The following is a 19162-nucleotide window of genomic DNA, read 5'->3' as shown; positions in this document are numbered from 1 at the left end:
TTATGCTTATAAAATGATGCCTTTATTGTAGCTTTAATGATGTTTCCAAGAGTGGGTGAAAGAGATGTGTGTTCAAGGCCCCCTTTTAATCCAGATGTCCTAACATTATTTCTCTTACTACCAAGTTTTAATGAGTACTGGGGATAAAGAATTTGAAGATGCACCTGGAATGTAGATAGGCAGTTTTGTTGATTAAAGGCAAGTCCATCATCATTGTATTATCATCATCATTATTACCATCACCATCACCACCATCACCATTAATTTTCTCATTTAATTCTCATAATCTAATGAGAAGTACCGTAAGGGAGGTAAGGGAAATTAAGATAAGGGAAATTTTATAGGTATGGGAAATGAAGGCTCAGGGGGTGTAAGGAATATGCATAGGGTCACACAACCTATATGGGCAGGATGTTGGACCCCAAAGCCTAAGTGTTCTTAGAAACCACTGGGCCTGGGCCATTGCTGCCTTCTTTTTATAATCAACATCAGCTAAACTAGATTAAGGTTGATATCCATATAGGAAAGTTTAAAAGCCTCAGCAGGGCACAGGGCTAAGTAGAAATTTGATCTTTACATTTCATGTTCTGGGGAGTTACCACCCACAAAGAAACTGTAGGTCCTTTAAGTCTGTCCTGTGTCTGAGCTTTAGATCTAGAGTCAACCTAGGACCTTGGGAGCAGGGGCCTGGGGTACAAATTGCAGGAATGGTCAGGCTCTGTAGCCTTGATGGTGGCTCTGTGGGAGTGAGTGATTCCCACCAGCTTGGCTGCCTTTTATTTCACCATTTTAGAGATTTGTGTTGCAAATATATGTTAATGAACTTGTTAGGTGCTGACAGTCTGTTGTGATGTCTGACTTAGTGGGGAGCTGTTTTATAGCTGGGTGAATGAGACATGCTAAATCACCCTTTTACTTTCCCTTTGGTTAAAGTTGAAGGAATTGAAGAATCTACAGCAACAGTACTTACAGATTAACCAAGAAATCACTGAATTACGTCCACTGAAGGCTCGAATTCAAGAGTATCAAGATAAGACAAAAAATTTTCAGATTATGCAAGAAGAGCTAAGGCAGGAAAATCTCTCCTGGCAGCATGAGCTGCATCAGCTCAGGTATGATAATCCCGGCTTTTTGACCCTTTTCTTTTAGTTTTCTTTTTTTTTTTAACTTTTTATTATAAAATAATTATAGTTTTATAAGAAGTTGCAAAAAACAGAGAGCCCTGTGTACCTTTCATCCAGTTTCCACCCATGCTAACGTCTTACATTACTGTAGTACACCAAAATCAGGAAATGACATGGGTGCAATTCAAAGACTTTTTTCAGACTTCATCAATTTCACCTTCACTCAAGTATGTGTATCTGTGTATAGTTCTGTGCAACTTTATCATATGTGTAAGTACATGTAATCATGACAACCAAGATACACAAGTGCTCCATTATCACAAATAATACCCGTTGTGCTACTAATTTATAGTCATAATCTTCCCCCCATGCCAACATCCCTAACTCTGACAACCACTAATCTGTTCTCCATCTCTATCATTTTGCCATTTTTGAGAATTTTTTTTAAGTTTTTATTTAAATTCCAGTTAGTTAACATACAGTGTTTTAAGTGGAATCCTACAGTATGTAACCTTTTGAAATTAGCTTTATTCACACATCATAATGCCCTTGAGGTCCATCAACATTGTTCATGTATCAATAGTTCTTTTTTATTAATGAATAATATTCCGTGGTATGAATGTACTGCTTTAACCATTCACCCATGTGTGTTAGTTCTGATTTTTAGATACTATTAATAAAGCTGCTATAAATATTTGTGTATAGGCTTTTATGTAGACGTTAGGTTTCCATTTCTCTGAGATATTTGTCCAGGAGTACAAATGCTAGATTGTATGGTAACTATCTGTTTAGTTTTTCAAGAAACTGTAAAATTATATCCCAGAATGACTGTACCATTTTATATTCCTACCAACAATATATGAGTGATCCAGTTTCAATATCAAATGCTATATCCTTGTCAGCATTTGATATTGTCACTATATTTTAATTTTTTAATAGGTATTCATGCTATCCCATTGTGGTTTTCATTTGCATAATGGGTAATAATGTGGAACATTTTTTTATTCCTTATTTGACATCCATATGTCCTTTTTGATGAAATGTTTGTTAATGTGTTTTACCCATTTTTTATTTGGGTCGGTAATTTTTTACTGTTGAGTTTTGAGGGTTCTTTGTATGTTCTAGGTATAAGTTCCTTGTCAGATAGGTGGCTTGCAAATATTTTCTCCCAGTTTGCAGTTTATCTTTTCATTCTTCTTAATTTTGATGAAATCCAATTTAATGATTATTTTTCTCTTTATGCAGATTCAATAATTTCTGTTGCTCTGTCTTCATATTCACTGATTCTTGATTCTTTCCTTCATCACTTCCATTCTGCTATTGAGCCCATTGAGTTAGGTTTTATTTTGGATATTGTATTTTTCAGTTACAAAATTTCCATTCAATTATTTTTATTTTCTGTTTCCTTACTGAGGTTTTCTATATTTTTTTAAATTGAAGAATAGTTAACATACAGTGTTACGTAAGTTTCATCTGTACAACCTAGTGATTCAACAACTGTATGCATTATGCAGTGCTTACCAAGATAAGTGTAGGTATCATCCGTCACCATACAAAATAATTACAGTGTTATTGATTATATTTCCTATGGTGAACTTTTCATTCCTGTGATTTATTTATTTTATAACTGAAAATTTGTACCTCTTAAGATCCTCTCACCTATTTTGCCCATCCTCCAACCCCCCACCCCTGGCAGTCACTGGATTGTTCTCTGTATTTATAAGTCCACTTCTTTTTTTGTTTGTTTATTGTTTTTCAGATTCCACATATAAGTGAAATCATATGGTATTTGTCTTTTTCTGACTTATTTCACTGAGCATAATACCCTCTAGGCCCATCCTTGTTGTTATGAATGGCATCTTTCTTTTTTTAGTTGAGTAATATTTCCGTGTGTGTGTGTGTGTGTATGTGTACACACCAGATCTTCTTTATCCATTCATCTATCGATGGACACTTGAGTTGCTTCTGTATCTTAGCTATTATAAATAATGCTGCAGTGAATATAAAGATGCATATATCTTTTTGTATTAGTGTTTGATTTTCTTTGGGAAAATACCCAGTAGTGGAATTACTGGGTTGTATGGTATTCTATTTTTAATTTTTTGAGGAACCTTCATACTGTTTTCCATAGTAGCTGCATCAATTTACATTCCCAGCAACAGTGCATGAGGGTTCCTTTTTCTCCACATCCTCACCAACACTTACTATTTTTTGTCTTTATGATTCTGACTGCTGTGAGATGTTATCTTATTGTGGTTTTGATTTGCATTTCTCTGAAGATTATAATGCTGAGCATATTTTCATGTGTCTGTGGTCTATCTGTGTATATCTTCTTTGGAGAAATGTGAAGCTTTCTCTGTTTTCATTTATTTCCAGTGTGTAAGTAATTGCTTGTTGAAGCATTTTTGTGGTGGCTGCTTTAAAATCCTTATATAATTCTATAACATATAATTCATTTCTGTGTTGTAGTCTGTTGATTTTCTTTTCTCAATCAAGTCATGACTTCCCTGGCTCTTAGTATGATGAGTGATTTTCAGTTGTATCCTGAACATTTTGGAGATTATAAGACTCTCAATCTTATTTAAATCCTCTGCTTTAGTAGGCTTCCACTGATACTTTACTGTTAGATGATGGATGAAGTCCAGCGGGCTCCCTACTCAGCCTTCATTGATACCGCAGGAGAGGAGGTGCTTTGGTACTGCCAGGAAGAGGCAGAAGTCCAGGCTCCCCACCTGTGCTCCACTGACACTGCAGTTGAGGGGGAAGCAGTGCGTCCTTACTGTTAGGTGAGAGTAGAAGTCCAAGCTCCATACATGGACTCCATTGCTACCACTGGAGGGGTGTGGAGAAAGGCATTTCACTATCACTGGGTGGAGAGTAGAGAAAAAAATGATTTCTGGTCTATTGATTTTTATCCCCCCTCTCTCCCTGTTTACCTTTCTCTTAGCTTTTCTCTCTTTACCTCCCCATTTGAGCAGTTTTGAAGAAAAGTAATTAATTATGTCTCAAGTGGGTGTGAGTAAATTAGGGGAAGGAAAGGAAGACATTTTATTTTACTTAACATTTAGAAGGAAGAAAAAAATGAGGACACAGGTTTGATTCCCTGACTTTTTTACCAGTTTCTTTAGCTGAATATCTTCAGGACCTCTGTCTTCTGCTCTTGATCTACTTTGGGGAAATTAGCTTTTCAAACATGAAAAAGCTGGAACATCTTGTTCAAGCTTCTCTTAGGCTCAGGGTTAGCTTATTAGGAGAGCCTGGATTTATACCATAACCTTTCTCTTCCCCTTGTGGCTATTGGTTTGCTTATTCTGCTCTGGTTCCTGTGCTCTCTTACATAAGGGGGGATAAGTGAGGTATATCCCTGTATGGCCGAGTTCTGTGAAGTAATCAGCTTTGTTCCTTGGGCCCTATTCTCCATTGAGCATCTCTTTCCACACCATGACCACCTTCCAGAAAAATGGCAGCTTGAAGCTTTTTATGGAAGATTATGATCTTTCTTCTGCATTCAGCTCTTAAATTGTTCTCTCTCATTTTTCACAGACAGATATCAAAGGAAGTGTTGAAAATCCTGTGCCTTTTACATGTAGTGGCCTTGTAATAAAATTTTATTTTAGTTTCTAAGTTTGGGCTCTGCCTTTTTGAAAAACGTTTTTTGACCATAATCAAACTCACTTCTTAGCAGAGAAGGATTATTTCATAACACGTATATGCCATTTAGAAAAGAAGGGACCATTTTGCCTTATTTCTAGAATGAAAGACAAAAAGTCAGATGCAGTTCAAACAAAACCTTGTACTGTTGGAATAAACAGAGACATGGGTACTATTCAACGTGAAGAGATGCTGCAGGAATTTGATTACAATCCTAGTGAGTTCTTTTAGACAGAGTAGAGAGAGAAGTAGAACTAAAGAATGTGGCAGAGACACAGTTTTTGCTAGTACTACAAAAAATGAGCTGGGGTCAAACAGAAGCCTCCCTCTTGGCCAAATTTGGAGAATAAATAGAAATAGCAGCTCATATTTGTTGAGTGATTATGATATGCCAGGCTCTGTGTTTGGTGCATGACATACAGTGTCTCATTTAATCTTTAGAATAATCCTAAGGAATAAATAGTTTATTCCCATTATACCAGTGAGGTTCAGAGAGATTAGAAACTTTACTCAGGGTCTGATGCCTAGTTTATAATAGAGCCGGTGTTTGAACCCAGTTCCTTCAAGACTCTATGGTTGCCTTGGGTAGCGTTGCATCTTTGTAACTATGATGCTAGTCTGCATCTGGTACTACCTTTCTGAAGAATTACAGTGGTTTCCCATTGTTTACGGAATAAGGTTTATTTAGCATGTGACTCAGTGCCCCACATCATCCAACCTCACTTCTCTGTCCTCATTTCCTACCCTATCCACTTTATATACTGTCTGCTACAATTCCAAAATTCAGTATGTATGTGTGTATATATATTCATTTTTGTGCCTTTTGTTCAGTATGTTCCCAGAACCTGGAATGCTTTTCCGTGAAATCATCCTCAGTCTTGCCAGTTGCAATCCTTTTATTAGTTCAGCTTCGTCATCTTGCTCTACAGTTCAATTTATAATATAAATTTTGCTCTGGTGATATATTTTCTTTACTACATCTCTGCAGTCCATAATACTGTTTTGAATATGTAATTATTTATCCATGTCTCACAAGTATTTTTTTGCCTGCAATTATTTCATGTGTTTTGTAGGATGGAAAAGAGCTCCTGGGAAGCCCAGGAGCGGAGAATGAAGGAGCAGTACCTTATGGCTATCTCAGATAAAGATCAGCAGCTCAGTCATCTGCAGAATCTTATGAGGGAATTGAGATCTCCTTCCTCCCAGACTGAGGCCTTCAAAATACAATACCAAAGACAGGTGAGTAATTTCAGTGCTGATTGCTACTCAGAGGCAACCACAACCCAGGAAGTATCGCCAAATCCCTGTCTGCCACTCTTAGGCAAGCTGTGTTGTGACCTCCTATGAGGTGGACAGAATTCATAGAGGGAAGGAATTAAGCATGAACAGCATTAGGAGGGAATTTCATCAGTGTTTTTACTCTGGCAGGCATCCCCAGAGACATCAGCATCCCTAGATGGATCACAAAACCTAGTTTGTGAGACAGAACTTCTTAGGACTCAGCTCAATGACAGCCTAAAGGAAATTCACCAAAAAGAATTAAGAATTCAGCAACTAAACAGCAAGGTAAGTGTTTCCTGCTAGACTGGAATTCAGTTTCTTATTTCCATGACCAGAAGCCAGGAGGTAAGTAGAAGCTGATTAAGCCTAGGTTCTAGCTGTAGCGTATCTCAGGATACCAAAGATTTACTTTTCTTGGAGTCTGGGTCGCTCACCCCAAAGCACTGGACATGGGGCCATTTCCTTTTCCTCATCCTTGGAGCATCCTTAGGAGTGATTTGGAGAAATCTATTCAGTAAGAATAAAAAAAAAAAAAATCCAACTCTTTTAGGAAGGCTTGCTCCCCAGCATTGTCTCCCTCTCTGTACCCATGTTAGTAATATTAAGGGACCTCCCCACAAACCCTCCGACACCTCTTCTCTGTTTCTCACCAGTGTGCAACAAGAAAATGTCTCAGGAAGGAGGAAGGAAGCTTTTCAGATGTGATTAGATAGCAGGGTTAGAGGTGAGAGTCTGCTCTTCATTCCACTTCATCTGTAGGCTTCCTCATTGGTGTCTAATGTTCTGGAACTAAAGAAGCCAGCTTTTTCCCAAACCCCAGCCATGCCAGTCCATGTACTCTGAGGAAGCATACTGGGATAGATAGGATGTCTGTCTGTCTGTCTTTCTTTCTTTCTTTCTTTCTTCTTTTTCTTTCTTAATTCTTTCTTCTTTCTTTTTCTTTCTTTCTTCTTTGTTTCTTTTCTTTTTTCTTTTTCTTTCTTTTTTAATTTTTTAACTAAAAAATTTTTTTTTAAGATTTTTAAAAATATTTTTTATTTATTTGTCAGAGAGAGAGAGCATACAGGCGGGGGAGCAGGAGGCAGAGGGAGAAGCAAAAACACTGAGCAAGGAGCCCAATGTGGGACTCCATCCCAGGCCCCTGGGATCACGAGCTGAGTTGAAGGCAGATGCTTAACCAACTGAACCACCCAGGCGTCCCTTAATTTTTTTATTTTTAATGTTTATTTTTTTAAATTTAAATTCAATTAACCAACACTTAGTACATCATTAGTTTCAGATGTAGTGTTAACAATTCATCAGTTGCGTATAACACCCCTGGGATGTATTTCTGTAGGGAAAAGCCACTTTGCCATCTGGTCTCTAGAGCCAATCTCACCAAGGCAAGATTAAAGAAAATTATTCTTGGATGCCTTCTCACATCTCTGTTCTCTCTCCTCATTCATTCTCTGGCTTCTCTTCCTCCTTCATTTGCCTCTCCTCCCCTACCCGCTTATGAATCATTATACTCCTGTTGCTTTCTGAGTATTCAAAGTATTCCCGAGTGGCACCTCCCTAGTTCTGCCTTCTTCAGAGGAACCCAGCTAGGTAGTTTATGTTAGAACTAGAAGGGATTTAAGAGGTCATTTAGACTCTAGAATACAAAGATTGGCTGTTAGGAGAGCTGTGAATCTCGAAAAATTTATATACAAATTGGTGTGCATGTGTGTGTGTGTGTGTGTGTCTAAGTTTATCATCATGAGAACTCATCAGTTCACCAAGGTATCTAAGATCCAAAAATGGTAAAGATAGGTAGGCTATATCACAGATAGGGAAACTAAGGCCCAGAGGTATTAAGTAATTTGCCTAAGGTGTTTGGAGGAGGTCATTCTGAGATAAATATGATAAATGTATGTGGAAAAGCACAGTACCTAGCTTATGTAGAAGGTATTTATTAGATGTTAAATTCAACTAATTGACATTGAAGTATCAGAGGCTGAAACGCTATTAACTTTGGCAGAAAATTTGCATTTTTAAAATTAGGTTTGTTAATCCAAATGAATGGGTAAAATTGTAGACCCTTTATTGGACTAATTATCTGGAAGTTTTCAAGGGGGCTCCAGAGCAACTCCCATCCAGTTCTCATTCTTTCCATAAATTAGATCCCATCTCAACCTTGTTACATTTGCTCTCCTGAAAATCACTGTAAATTACTCTGGGCGTTTGTCTTTCTGTTAATCTCTTTTCACCTGAGATTTACGGCTATTAGTAGATGATAAGGTCATTTTAGCAACTAAAAAACTTTTTTTTTATTATGTTATGTTAGTCACCATACAGTACATCATTAGTTTTTGATGTAGTGTTCCATGATTCATTGTTTGTGTATAACAGCCAGTGCTCCATGCAGTACGTGCCCTCCTTAATACCCATCACTGTGCTAACCCATCCCCTCTGCCCCCCTCCCCTCTAAAATCGTCTGTTTCTTGGAGTCCATAGTCTCTCATGGTTCATCTACCCCTCTGATTCCCCACGCCTTCATTTTTCCCTTCCTTCTCCTAATGTTCCCATTCTGTTCCTTATGTTCCACAAATAAGTGAAGCCATGTGATAATTGACTTTCTCTGCTTAACTTATTCACTTAGAATAATCTCCTCCAGTCCCATCCATGTTGATGTAAAAGTTGAGTATTCATCCTTTCTGATGGCTGAGTAATATTCCATTGTATATATGGACCACATCTTCTTTATCCATTCATCTGTTGAAGGGCATCTCGGCTCGTTCCACGGTTTGGCTACTGTGGACATTGCTGCTATGAACATTGGAGTGCATATGGCCCTTCTTTTCACTACATCTGTGTCTTTGGGGTAAATACCCAGGAGTGTAATTGCTGGGTCATAAGGTAGCTCTGTTTTTAAATTTTTGAGGCACCTCCACACTGTTTTCCAAAGTGGCTGTACCAACTTGCATTCCCACCAAGAGTGTAAGAGGGTTCCCCTTTCTCCACAACCTTTCCAACATTTGTTGTTTCTTGCCTTGTCAATTTTTGCCATTCTTACTGGTGTAAGGTGGTATCTCAGTGTGGTTTTGATTTGAATTTCCCTGATGGCTAATGATGATGAACATTTTTTCATGTGCTGTTAGCCATTCGTATGTCTTCTTTGGAGAAGTGTCTGTTCATGTCTTCTGCCCATTTTTTGACTTAATTCTTTGTTGTTTGGGTGTTGAGTTTGAGAAGTTCTTTATAGATCTTGGATATCAGCCTTTTGTCTGTAGTGTCATTTGCTAAAAAGTTAATGTAAATGTTTTATTGAAATAAAATATATAAAAAGCATACAAATCATAAATACACAGCATATTTTCACAAAGTGAAGACACCTGTATAACCAGCACCCAGATCAAGAATCAGAACATACCCAGAACTCCAGAAGTCCCTCATGTCCTTTTCTATTTACTACCACACCCTTAGAACTACAGATACATGGAATCATATCTTCTGTCTTATGTTACTTCACTTATTTTGTGAGATTTATCCATGTTGTTTTAGATAGTATGATTTTTTTCCATTCTCATGCTATATAGCATTGCATTGTAGGCGAATACCATAGTTTCTCTATTCTGCTGTTAAAGGGCTTTGGGGTTTTTCCAGTTTGGGGCTATTGCAAGTAGTGCAAGTAATGTTTTTTATAAAACAAAATAAAAGAGATTAGAAATACGTAGGGATTATGTAATATATAATAACGAGTCTAGTTTTAAGAAACTTTAGTTTCAATTTTATATATTTATATACGAGGTTCTGTGTCATAAAGTTATGTTTTCTTTAACAGCTTTATTGGGATATACTTCAGTTATCACTTAAAGTATGAGAAATACTACTTTGGGTCGCTGTCATTCCGGGTGAGAAAGAGGTCTTCCTTTAGGCATCTCTATCAATAGTGTCATTCATTCATTCATTCATCAAGCAAATAACTATTATTTGCCTTCTATGAGCTTGGCCATATGTTAGGATACACAATGGGCCCTCAGGGAGCATATCATCTGATGAGCTTAGAGCCTCACTCTAAATGGGTCCCAGCTAAGTAGGAGAATTGCTTCTTGGGCCCTAGAATGGGATTGTAGTAGACAGGCTATCAGCATAGAATGCTCCTCTCCAAGCCACTGCCCTAATTCTTTCCGTGGATGCTCAGATTTTATATATATTTCTGCCAACATGGTTGGATGTTTGTATGTAATGCAAACTTAAAATTTGTAACCTAAAACTTAAAAACAGGAGAGAAATGACTATTGATATAATGTAGTCTAGATTATTCCCTCCTATTCTGTTTTTATAAGCATAGATACGATAAAGCACAACAGCTTATGAGCTAGAACAGGTCAGCAAACTCTTCCATAAAGGTCCGGTGGTAAATATTTCGGTCTGTAGGTTATTCCGCCTGTTACCACTATTCAGCTCTGCAGTTGTGTCACAAAAGCAGCCGTAGGTGGTACATAAACAAATCGAGCAGTCATATTCCGATAAAACCTTATTTACAAAAAAGGGCCGTAGACCCTGGATCATAGGTTTGCCAACACCTAAACTATAGGGATTTATATCTAATCCTAAACAGAATAATACAAACAGTATAAAAGGTGGTTTATATGAGGGTGGCTTATAAGGAATTAGATTTCTCCAGTTAAGGGGGTTTTGCTTCCAATGAGCTTCACAGGTCTATCCTTTCTCCTCTAGATCTGTGAAAGAAAAATAGTGTTGTATTTTTCAATAGTGAGAGATTGTTTTTGTTCTTGTTTTTGTTTTGGGGTTGTTTATTTGGTTTTGGTTTTGGTTTTTTGGGACCATTTGGTGGCCAGGAAAATTAACTTCCGTTTGTTAGGAGATCATGATACTCTGTGTCTCAGAACCCAGTAGTTGTCATTGTACCCAGTAGTTGTCATCTACCCTTGTCTTCAGATTAGTATTGCTTCTCAAACATTTATATTCTTTTCTTTACTAACTGCTCCTACTCCCCCCAAAACCCATAACCTGCTTCACTTCCCTTGCTGAACCCTAGTCGGGATGCCACCACATAGTAGGTAGAGCTGTAGACTTGGAATCAAGAACCATACTTGAGCCCAGGTCTGTCATCTGTTAGCCACAGGATGTTGGGAAAGTCACTGCTCATTTTTTTTTGTTTGTTTGGCATTTGTTTTGTTTGTCAGTTTCTCTTCAGAGGTAAGGTTACTCGTGATTTTCATTCTGGCTGTGCAGATATTCTTGTTATACCATGTGGATTTCTTTTTTTTTTCCTTTAAAAATTTTATTTATTTACTTGAGCAAGAGCAAGAGCAAGAGAGAGAGAGCAGGAGCAGGGGGGAGGGGCAGAGGGAGAGGTAGCAACAGACTACCTGCTGAGCAGGGAACCCAGATGCCCCAGGACCCTGGGATCATGACCGGAGTCAAAGGCAGACGCTTAACCCACTGAGCCACCCAGGTGCCCCCATGGAGATTTCTTATTCTAGTTTTCTGTATGCATCAGATGTCCTTCCCAGTCAATCAGAGTATCTCTAGAAAAATGTATCTTCTCCTCTCTGAACATTGGGTCAACTTTTTTTTTTTTAATTTAAATTCATGTTAGTGAACATATAGTATATTATTTGTTTCAGAGGTAGAATTTAGTGATTCATCACTAGTTACATATAACACCCCGTGCTCATTACATCAGTGCCCTCCTTAATGCCCATCACCCCATTACCCCATCCCCTCACCCATCTCCCCTCCAGCAACCCACATCAACTTTTTTACACAAGTGTTAACCCAGAATACTTACAAAAAAGACACTCAGGAAAAGATTGAATATGCATCCAGTTACACCAGTTTCCCTTCACATAATGCTTACATTCCTACAGTAGGTACTTCGGAGAGACATCTCTATCGTAACTAGAACTTGAAACCTGATAGCCTGCAAGGAAGGTATTATATATTCTAGTTACAGGAGACTGAATTCAAATTACTAGATAGGAGCTACAATGGGTAAATTTTTTGCTCAATATAAAAAAAAAATCTTCTGTTTTTGACATGGTGAAAAATGGCTTAGGCTGCTTTGTCAGGAGGTGAACACCCCTGACCCTGGGACATGTTACTCAGGTAGTAGAGGAAGGTCCTGCTTTGAGCAACTACAATATTTCCACCTGTGAGAATGTGCTGCACCCAGTGTCATTTCTTCCACATACACAGGCAATTTAGGATTTCTTCTGTTTCCCCCCCAACCACACGTTACAATTTCTTTTTCCACTTTCCTGGTAACTTGTAACTCTCTATAGCATTGAAGAGTCTGCCCAGTACTATGGTTGTACGAATTTCTAGGTGACAGCTCTATCTCATATTGAGTTCTCAGGATGATAGTCATTTGTTCGTAATTTCATCTTGGACTCACACTGCTGTCTTTTTCCTCTTACGTACCTAGGATAGTTTATACTCTCGGATTGTTTGTGGGACCCTGCTTTCTGGTTTCCCAGTCAATGTACTAGGCACCATAAATAAAGTTTCCTACTACTCCTCCAGAATTGTTTTCCTTTTTGGTTGAAAAATTCTGAGTTTCCTCACTTTGAAGGAACACACAATGCTGTTGTTACCATTATAGAAATAAAGGGCTTACATTAAAAACAGAACTTTGAAACTCAGGAGAGTCTTCTGAAACACTGCTTGTTGGGAAACAGTCCTGTGGGACGGTGCTCATCCTCTCCTCTGTTTCAGTTCTCTCAACTGCTCGAAGAGAAAAATACCCTTTCAATTCAGCTCTGCGATACCAGTCAGAGTCTTCGTGAGAACCAGCAGCACTACACTGACCTTTTTAATCACTGCGCGGTCTTGGAGAAGCAGGTCCAGGAGCTGCAAGCGGTGAGCAAGATGGCGGTGAGAGGCTGGGAAAAGGGTTAGGAACTTGAGCACAGATGGCAAAACATAAAGAGTGGCATGGAAGAGGCTGGCGCTATAGGCTGAAGATTAATTAGGTGTCGTGGAGGAAAGGCCGAGAGAAGAGCAGAGCGTTTGCTGAGATGGGAATAAGGCCTAGAAAAATCAAAGTGTGAGGGGATGAGAAGGAAAAACATCAGTGAAATGGTGGGAGAGAAATCAAAAAGTGAATGGGAAACTGATGACTGAAGCTTTTGGAACTCTGACACTAAGACGGTGTGGATTTTGCTTCAAGAAATAAGAAAGCCGTAGGAAGATTTGGCTCTGAGAAACGAAGCAGGCGGGGCTGTCGAGCAGCTGTAGAGCTGGAGTGCCCTGCCTGCGTGGAGGTGGGGAGTGAGAATTGGTGTGCAGCTGACTAGGCCAGGGCAGGGGAGGAGGTTTGGGAGGGGCAGTCGAACAGGGGAAGGATCACAGTAGCTTCTGGAAAATCCATGAGCCTCTGCTGGAAGAAAGCAGATAAGCTTTTAAGTGGTAAGCCTTTCAACTTTTAAGAGGAGAGATTAAAAAATGAGAATCTAGGAAAAAAAATCTAATCCAGAGTTTTAGGTAGGAGATTCATCTCCTAGAGCAGAAGAGTCTCACTTCTGACTCTGTACTTGAAGAGGATGACAAGTGGAGCTGTTCCTCTCCGAGGTGTCTCATTCACTCTGGTGTTCAGTGTGTTCTCATTTTGCCCACGCAATTTCTTAAGTGCTTTCATCACTAAATTACTAAACTTACTGTTCTAGGGGCCGCTGAATATAGATGTTGCTCCAGGAGCTCCCCAGGAAAAGAATGGAACTCACCGAAAGAGTGATCCCGAAGAACTGAGGGAGCCACAGCTCAGGTAGGGGAGCAGCCCACAACCCTGGCGCGTGCACTGTGTGTACAGAAATGGGCCGTCATCCAGATAGACCTGGAGCCCAGTGTGCGGATTTAATATGTCTTCTTATTAGACTCACAGGATTGATGTGAGGATTAAATAGTAACGATTTAATAAATTTGTAAAGTTGGAAAGTTTGTAAAGCAAAAGCAGCATAGCAGTGTGCACACACACACACACACACACACACACACACACACACCCACCCACACACCCACCCACCCCTCTGGTATTCAAATGAAAGATACACGGTCAGTCCCTAAAGTCTCAAGGCATTTTCTGCAGCTTCTTTCGACAACTATACTTTTAAAATGTTCCTTTTTTTATCTTTTCCTTTTTCTCTTTTCTGTGTTTGTATAAACTTCTAGACATTTTCCTGCTTTATAACCTTATGAAGACTTTGAATCCCTTGTATCAGCAACTGTGTTCTGCATCCACTGATGCTGTTTTTGTCCTTTCATTTTGAAGCTTTGCAGAAGCCCAGCAGCAGCTGTGCCACACTAAACAGGAGATGAACGAACTGAGGAAGCTGCTAGAAGAAGAACGAGACCAAAGAGTGGCTGCTGAGACTGCCCTTTCCGTAGCCGAGGAGCAGATCCGGCGGTAAAGGGCTATGGGAGATAGCCTAGCCTCTGTTCACTCCTGATCCTTTCTTGTTATACTGTGTACATTTCAGTGGCGCGGCTTGATCTGGCTCCCATCTTGAGATGGGCGCTGCAGTGCATTTGGGGTCAAGACAAGCCACACTAATCCAAGCTTAGCCCCTCCTCGGTGTCCTCTCTGGCCCTGGTGCAGAATGCAAACTTAGGTAGCTAGCTGATCACATGCTGCCTGCCTAGGCCCCATACTTGCCATTCTCATGTTCGAGCTTCATGGTGTATGTGCAACTCAGTGGACTTGTTATTTAAAAGCAGCCAAATATTCCCACCAGTATTTCAGACATTTCATTTGTCCTGGGCCTAGCCTACAGAAGCTGACATACTGACCCGTGTCCTGCCAGACTGTGCTGTCCCAGGTCACGGATGCCCCTGAGAAGCTTATCATCTGGAGGAACAGACACAGAAGGTGTACTGTGCAGTCAGCCTGGCCCTCAGAGGGAAACTGGCAGGATGGAGCAAGGCTGTGATACCTCAGTTTCTCCTTCCAGGCTCACAAATCAGATTAAAGTGTTCTTTCTCTCCAGGAGAAAACTCTGACTTGCAAAACTCTGACTTGCAAAGAGAGGCCAGGAGTGTTAGGCTAATGGACATCCCTTCATATGGAGGTGTGAAGAGTTCCATCCTCCCCAGCACGGTTAAAAAGTGCATCCCTGCAGGCAAATGTTTGAGCAGATGTGCTATGTTACCTGCAGCTGCTTTGATGCAGTTCATGTTTTTGCAAGAAACCATTGAGTGGACAGAGCAGCTTCTTCAGTAAGTGGAGAAGTTCCAGTATTAAACAAATCAGCAAGAAATGAAGAAGAAAGCAGTAGAGGCTGCCAGTTGAGTTTAATTCTAAGAACCCCACAAAAGGCTTACTTGGATGCTTTTGCCTGTTAGCCTTTAGTAAATGAAAAAGAATTGAATGAGTTTCTCTCGTGTACTGGAAGAAAAGAACAAGAGGTTTAGAGAGAGACAAACCTGGGTTTTGAATTCTGGCCCTCCCTCTTACTGTCCGTGCCACCATGGGCACGACATTTCACCGCTCTCGGCCTTACTTTGAAGACAGCAACACCACCGGTTAAGTGTACGTACAGCACCCAATGCAGCATCTCTTATGTAGTAGGCATCCATTCCTAGTAGTTAGCCCCGCCTTCTGCTGCTGCAGAAAGAAACTGCTCTGCCTGCACCCTGCTCTTGTGGGGGCAGGAACTGTGGGGGGCAGCCTTCGCTGCAGGTCTCTTGTGCCACGTCACACGGCAAGGTGACAGGGAAGACTTCACCTGAGCAGCTGCTCATGCTGGGAGCCAACCCATGCCTCTTTTCTTTCTCAACACAGGTCGGAGCACAGTGACTGGGACTCTGCCCGGTCTCCCATCATGGGCTCCTGCGGCACTCAGGAGCACGCGCTGTTAATAGATCTTACGAGCAGCACCTGCCGAAGGGTAAGGGGGAGAGGCGTGAAGAGAGGGGCCTGTACTGTCGCACAGGGCTGGCTGCATCGAGGGCAGGGGGTCAGGGAAAAGGAAGGGGGAAGTCCAGGCATTGATGGATCTCAGAGTGGAAGGGTATGGAAGGTTGGACGAACCTAGTGGATTGGAGCTGGCCAAGTGACCCTGAGGGGGACTTTCTCTCAGGACACCTCTTTCCTACAGTGTTTGGAGAAGGGAAAGGGCCATATCCCTGTAGGGTAAAACTCTCTGACTTTCAAACTTTTCTTTCAGACCCGGAGTGGTGCTGGTTGGAAGCGGGTCCTGCGTTCACTCTGTCATTCCCGGACCCGAGTGCCGCTGCTAGCCGCCATCTACTTCCTGATGGTTCACGTCCTGCTCATTCTATGTTTCACAGGCCATCTATAAACTGAATTCTCACCTTTTCGGCCACTCCCCTCAGAACTTGGAATTCCCTCACCTCTAACATCAAAACCATCGATTGTAGTGGAACAGTCTTCCCACTTACAGGTCCTCTCTCCAACTCTCCACAGAAAGTGCCTGCACAAACAGAGGTGGATGTGAGCCCAGGGCGGAGCTGCAGGGACCAGCGAGTCTCCTTTCTTCTACTGCCCGGGGCCTGAACACTTCTTTCTGCGTAATCTGAGGAGGCCCCACCGTTGCTCGCTGAGCCCGGGATTTGTTCACATTTTCCGGGGCCCTGATTCTTTGTGGTCCTGTGAAAAATGCTGGGGAATGTCTCTCAGCTGAGAAGATGGTTCTAATAAACCTAATAATCTGTAGTCCAGTATCATTTCAATTGATACTTTCTTTGCCTCATTTACCTTACATTTCTTCCTGCTTCAGAGGGAAGGTAGACCTGCCATAAACGAAGTTCTGGGAAACAGGATCTCATGGAGTAGCCGATTAGGTCTCCTGCAAAATAGGGTGGGAGCTGAACAACTCTCTGGGGGTTTTGGCTGCCAGATCCCAGGGTCAGACAGCATCTCCTTCCCTGGCTGTTCGTACATCACTGGAGTTAGATCTGTGGTCCTGGACTATAAGGATAGCGTCCTGTTGTGTATGCCCTTGATCCCGTGTATCCTGAGGTAGTACATGGCCCGTGCCTTTCCCTTCATCGAAAGGAAGAACTGGCTATGGACGGTGGGAATCAGATTCTTTTTTTTTTTTTTTGGAATCAGTTTCTTGTCATTCCTGTGTTGTCTGGGCATGCCTCGAATTAGGCCCTAAAGCAGTATACTCAGAGCTAGTCCTGGGTGGGACACTGACTGCCACTGGGGGGATCTGACTGGCCTGATGACCACGCCTGGCTTCTGGAGGTACCCAGCTACTCTGCTACTCATGACAGTTATTCCAGTTTCTCAGCCCGTAGTCATCTGCCCTCTATGTAACAGAGCTGAGGCAAGTGGAGGGTGAATATAGAGAAGACAGCATTTCTAAACCTAAGCTGAGAATGGCAGCCAGGACTGAATTCCATTTATGCCTGTTCCTCGCCTCCCCTTCCCCCACCCTTACCTGCTGGTTATTTTCTCATTATGCACATGGTGTGTTCCCTGCCTGCTCTTATCACCCAAAGAAGAGGGAAAACTGGTGGACTGATTGATCTGCTGTGATCCTTTGTTCTGTGGTGACCAAATCTTGGTCATAGCAACCCAGGAACTTTCCTGAACAACTGTAAAATAATAAAATTATTTTCAGAATCAAAAATTGTGGTGGTATGTACACGTGTATGAATGGATGTATACACGGGTGCTTATGTACAAGTGCTTGCATGCTGGTGAAGAAAGGTAGGGGAAGGGGGGTGGGGCAGCCAGGAATGGATTCAGGGTTTGTCAACTCTACCTATTCAGGCTTCCTGCTCCCTGGCCAGCACCAGTAAATGGCTGCATGTGTCATTCTAGTCTTAAACCCTAGGCCCCGGGGTGATGAACTGGAATGAGGTAATTCATTCTAATACTGAGCCAAACAAACTGGGCCTTAGGGCCTGAGATTCATGCTGTTCATGCCTAGCCCTGAGAGAATGCTTATCTGTGTATACTGAAAACATTAGGCCCCTAAGGATCCCTCCGGGTGGGAGTGGGGGGAGGGAAGTCTAATAGGGTATAGCAGAATAAGTATCACTTTTTTTTATATTCAGTTGCTGCTTAGGAAAAGCTAACTTTATCGAAGTATAATAAATGAATTGAACTAAGGTTTTCTGGTTTCAAAGCCCATGCTATTTCTATGTTGTACACCTTGCTGTCTCATTAGAAATGAACATGGGACATTTGCCAAGGAAAGCTAGGGTTTCTTGGTGTCATCTCTGATTAAATTCTATGGTTTCTCTAGTGAATTGTATCTGGATGGTGTGTCACAATATCTGGTCTGATCATTCCCATTTTTGACACTGAATTAGGATTCCAAATGATCTAAAAATCTTTCCCCCCTCAAATTTACTGTTCCTTAAAATAATTTTGATACTGCCATATTCCTATACATGAAGTAGGAAAGATGAGTAAAGACACCACTACTGCCCCGCCCACCAAACTGGCAGAGAATCCTTAAGAAGCGACTAAAGTCTTATTTCTAATGCAGAAATTACTTCTGCTGTACCTTAGACCACTTTTATCTAGTCTCTGCTTGAGTCCACTGGCGAAGTTAAAACAGCAAATCAGGTCAGAACTCTACATCATCAGGCTTAGATTAGACTAGGTCAGATACAGTAACAAACACTCCCAATTTTTAGTAGCTAAAACAGCAAAGATTACTGTTTAGTATACTTGTGTTGTCATCATTCTCAGTTGGGGACCCTGTCACTTGGTGACCCAGGCTGCCAGAGGAGCCATTCAAGAACAGCAGTTTGCCTCGGTGAACAGTGGGCCAAAGAGCATGACAAAGGCTTGCACTGTTCTTAAAGTCTCCACCAAAAAGTGATGTATTTCACTTCTCACATTTATTTGGCCAGAATAAGTCACCTGAGCAAGTCTGACTTCAAGAGGGAAGGGAGGGGCAGCAAATCTTGATGAACAGTAATACCAAATGCCACAAAGACCTTCCAACATGTGGTACTATCTTGTTCTTCCAGACTTTCTTCTGCTAACTGGAACCAAATCTTTCTACTAGTTAGCTCAGACTCCTCACTGTCCCCTAAACAATCTGAAAATTTCTATCTCCATGTCTTCCCTTTCCCCTGTGACTTACTCTCTTCCACCATTCAACTGTTCAATGTTTATTTGACTGTTGTATGCA

At 41.1% G+C, this 19162-nt stretch overlaps 1 protein-coding gene across 9 annotated transcripts in view; it reads left to right on the top strand.

The window, feature by feature from the left end:
- GOLGB1 (golgin B1) overlaps nt 1-17641 on the top strand; it is a 98257-nt gene extending 80616 nt beyond the window's left edge. For 8 of the 9 annotated variants that reach the window (XM_025875017.2, XM_025875025.2, XM_025875006.2 and 5 more), the window contains 8 exons: nt 934-1112; nt 5849-6014; nt 6204-6341; nt 12762-12905; nt 13712-13809; nt 14314-14448; nt 15823-15928; nt 16208-17641. In XM_025875017.2, the coding sequence (XP_025730802.1) occupies nt 934-1112; nt 5849-6014; nt 6204-6341; nt 12762-12905; nt 13712-13809; nt 14314-14448; nt 15823-15928; nt 16208-16342 (1101 nt within the window). In that variant the 3' untranslated portion in view covers nt 16343-17641. Of the gene's footprint in view, nt 1-933; nt 1113-5848; nt 6015-6203; nt 6342-12761; nt 12906-13711; nt 13810-14313; nt 14449-15822; nt 15929-16207 lie in introns of those variants that run through there. The other variant, XM_025875034.2, reaches the window with a different exon arrangement.
- The last annotated feature ends 1521 nt before the right edge of the window (nt 17642-19162 follow it).

Source organism: Callorhinus ursinus, unplaced genomic scaffold (genome assembly GCF_003265705.2).
Source record: "Callorhinus ursinus isolate GAN/ISIS: 27379988/994484 unplaced genomic scaffold, GSC_fseal_2.0 scaffold1, whole genome shotgun sequence".
Lineage (NCBI taxonomy): Eukaryota > Metazoa > Chordata > Mammalia > Carnivora > Otariidae > Callorhinus > Callorhinus ursinus.
Note: the sequence above shows the minus strand (reverse complement) of the source record. Positions and strands in the feature narration are given on the sequence as shown.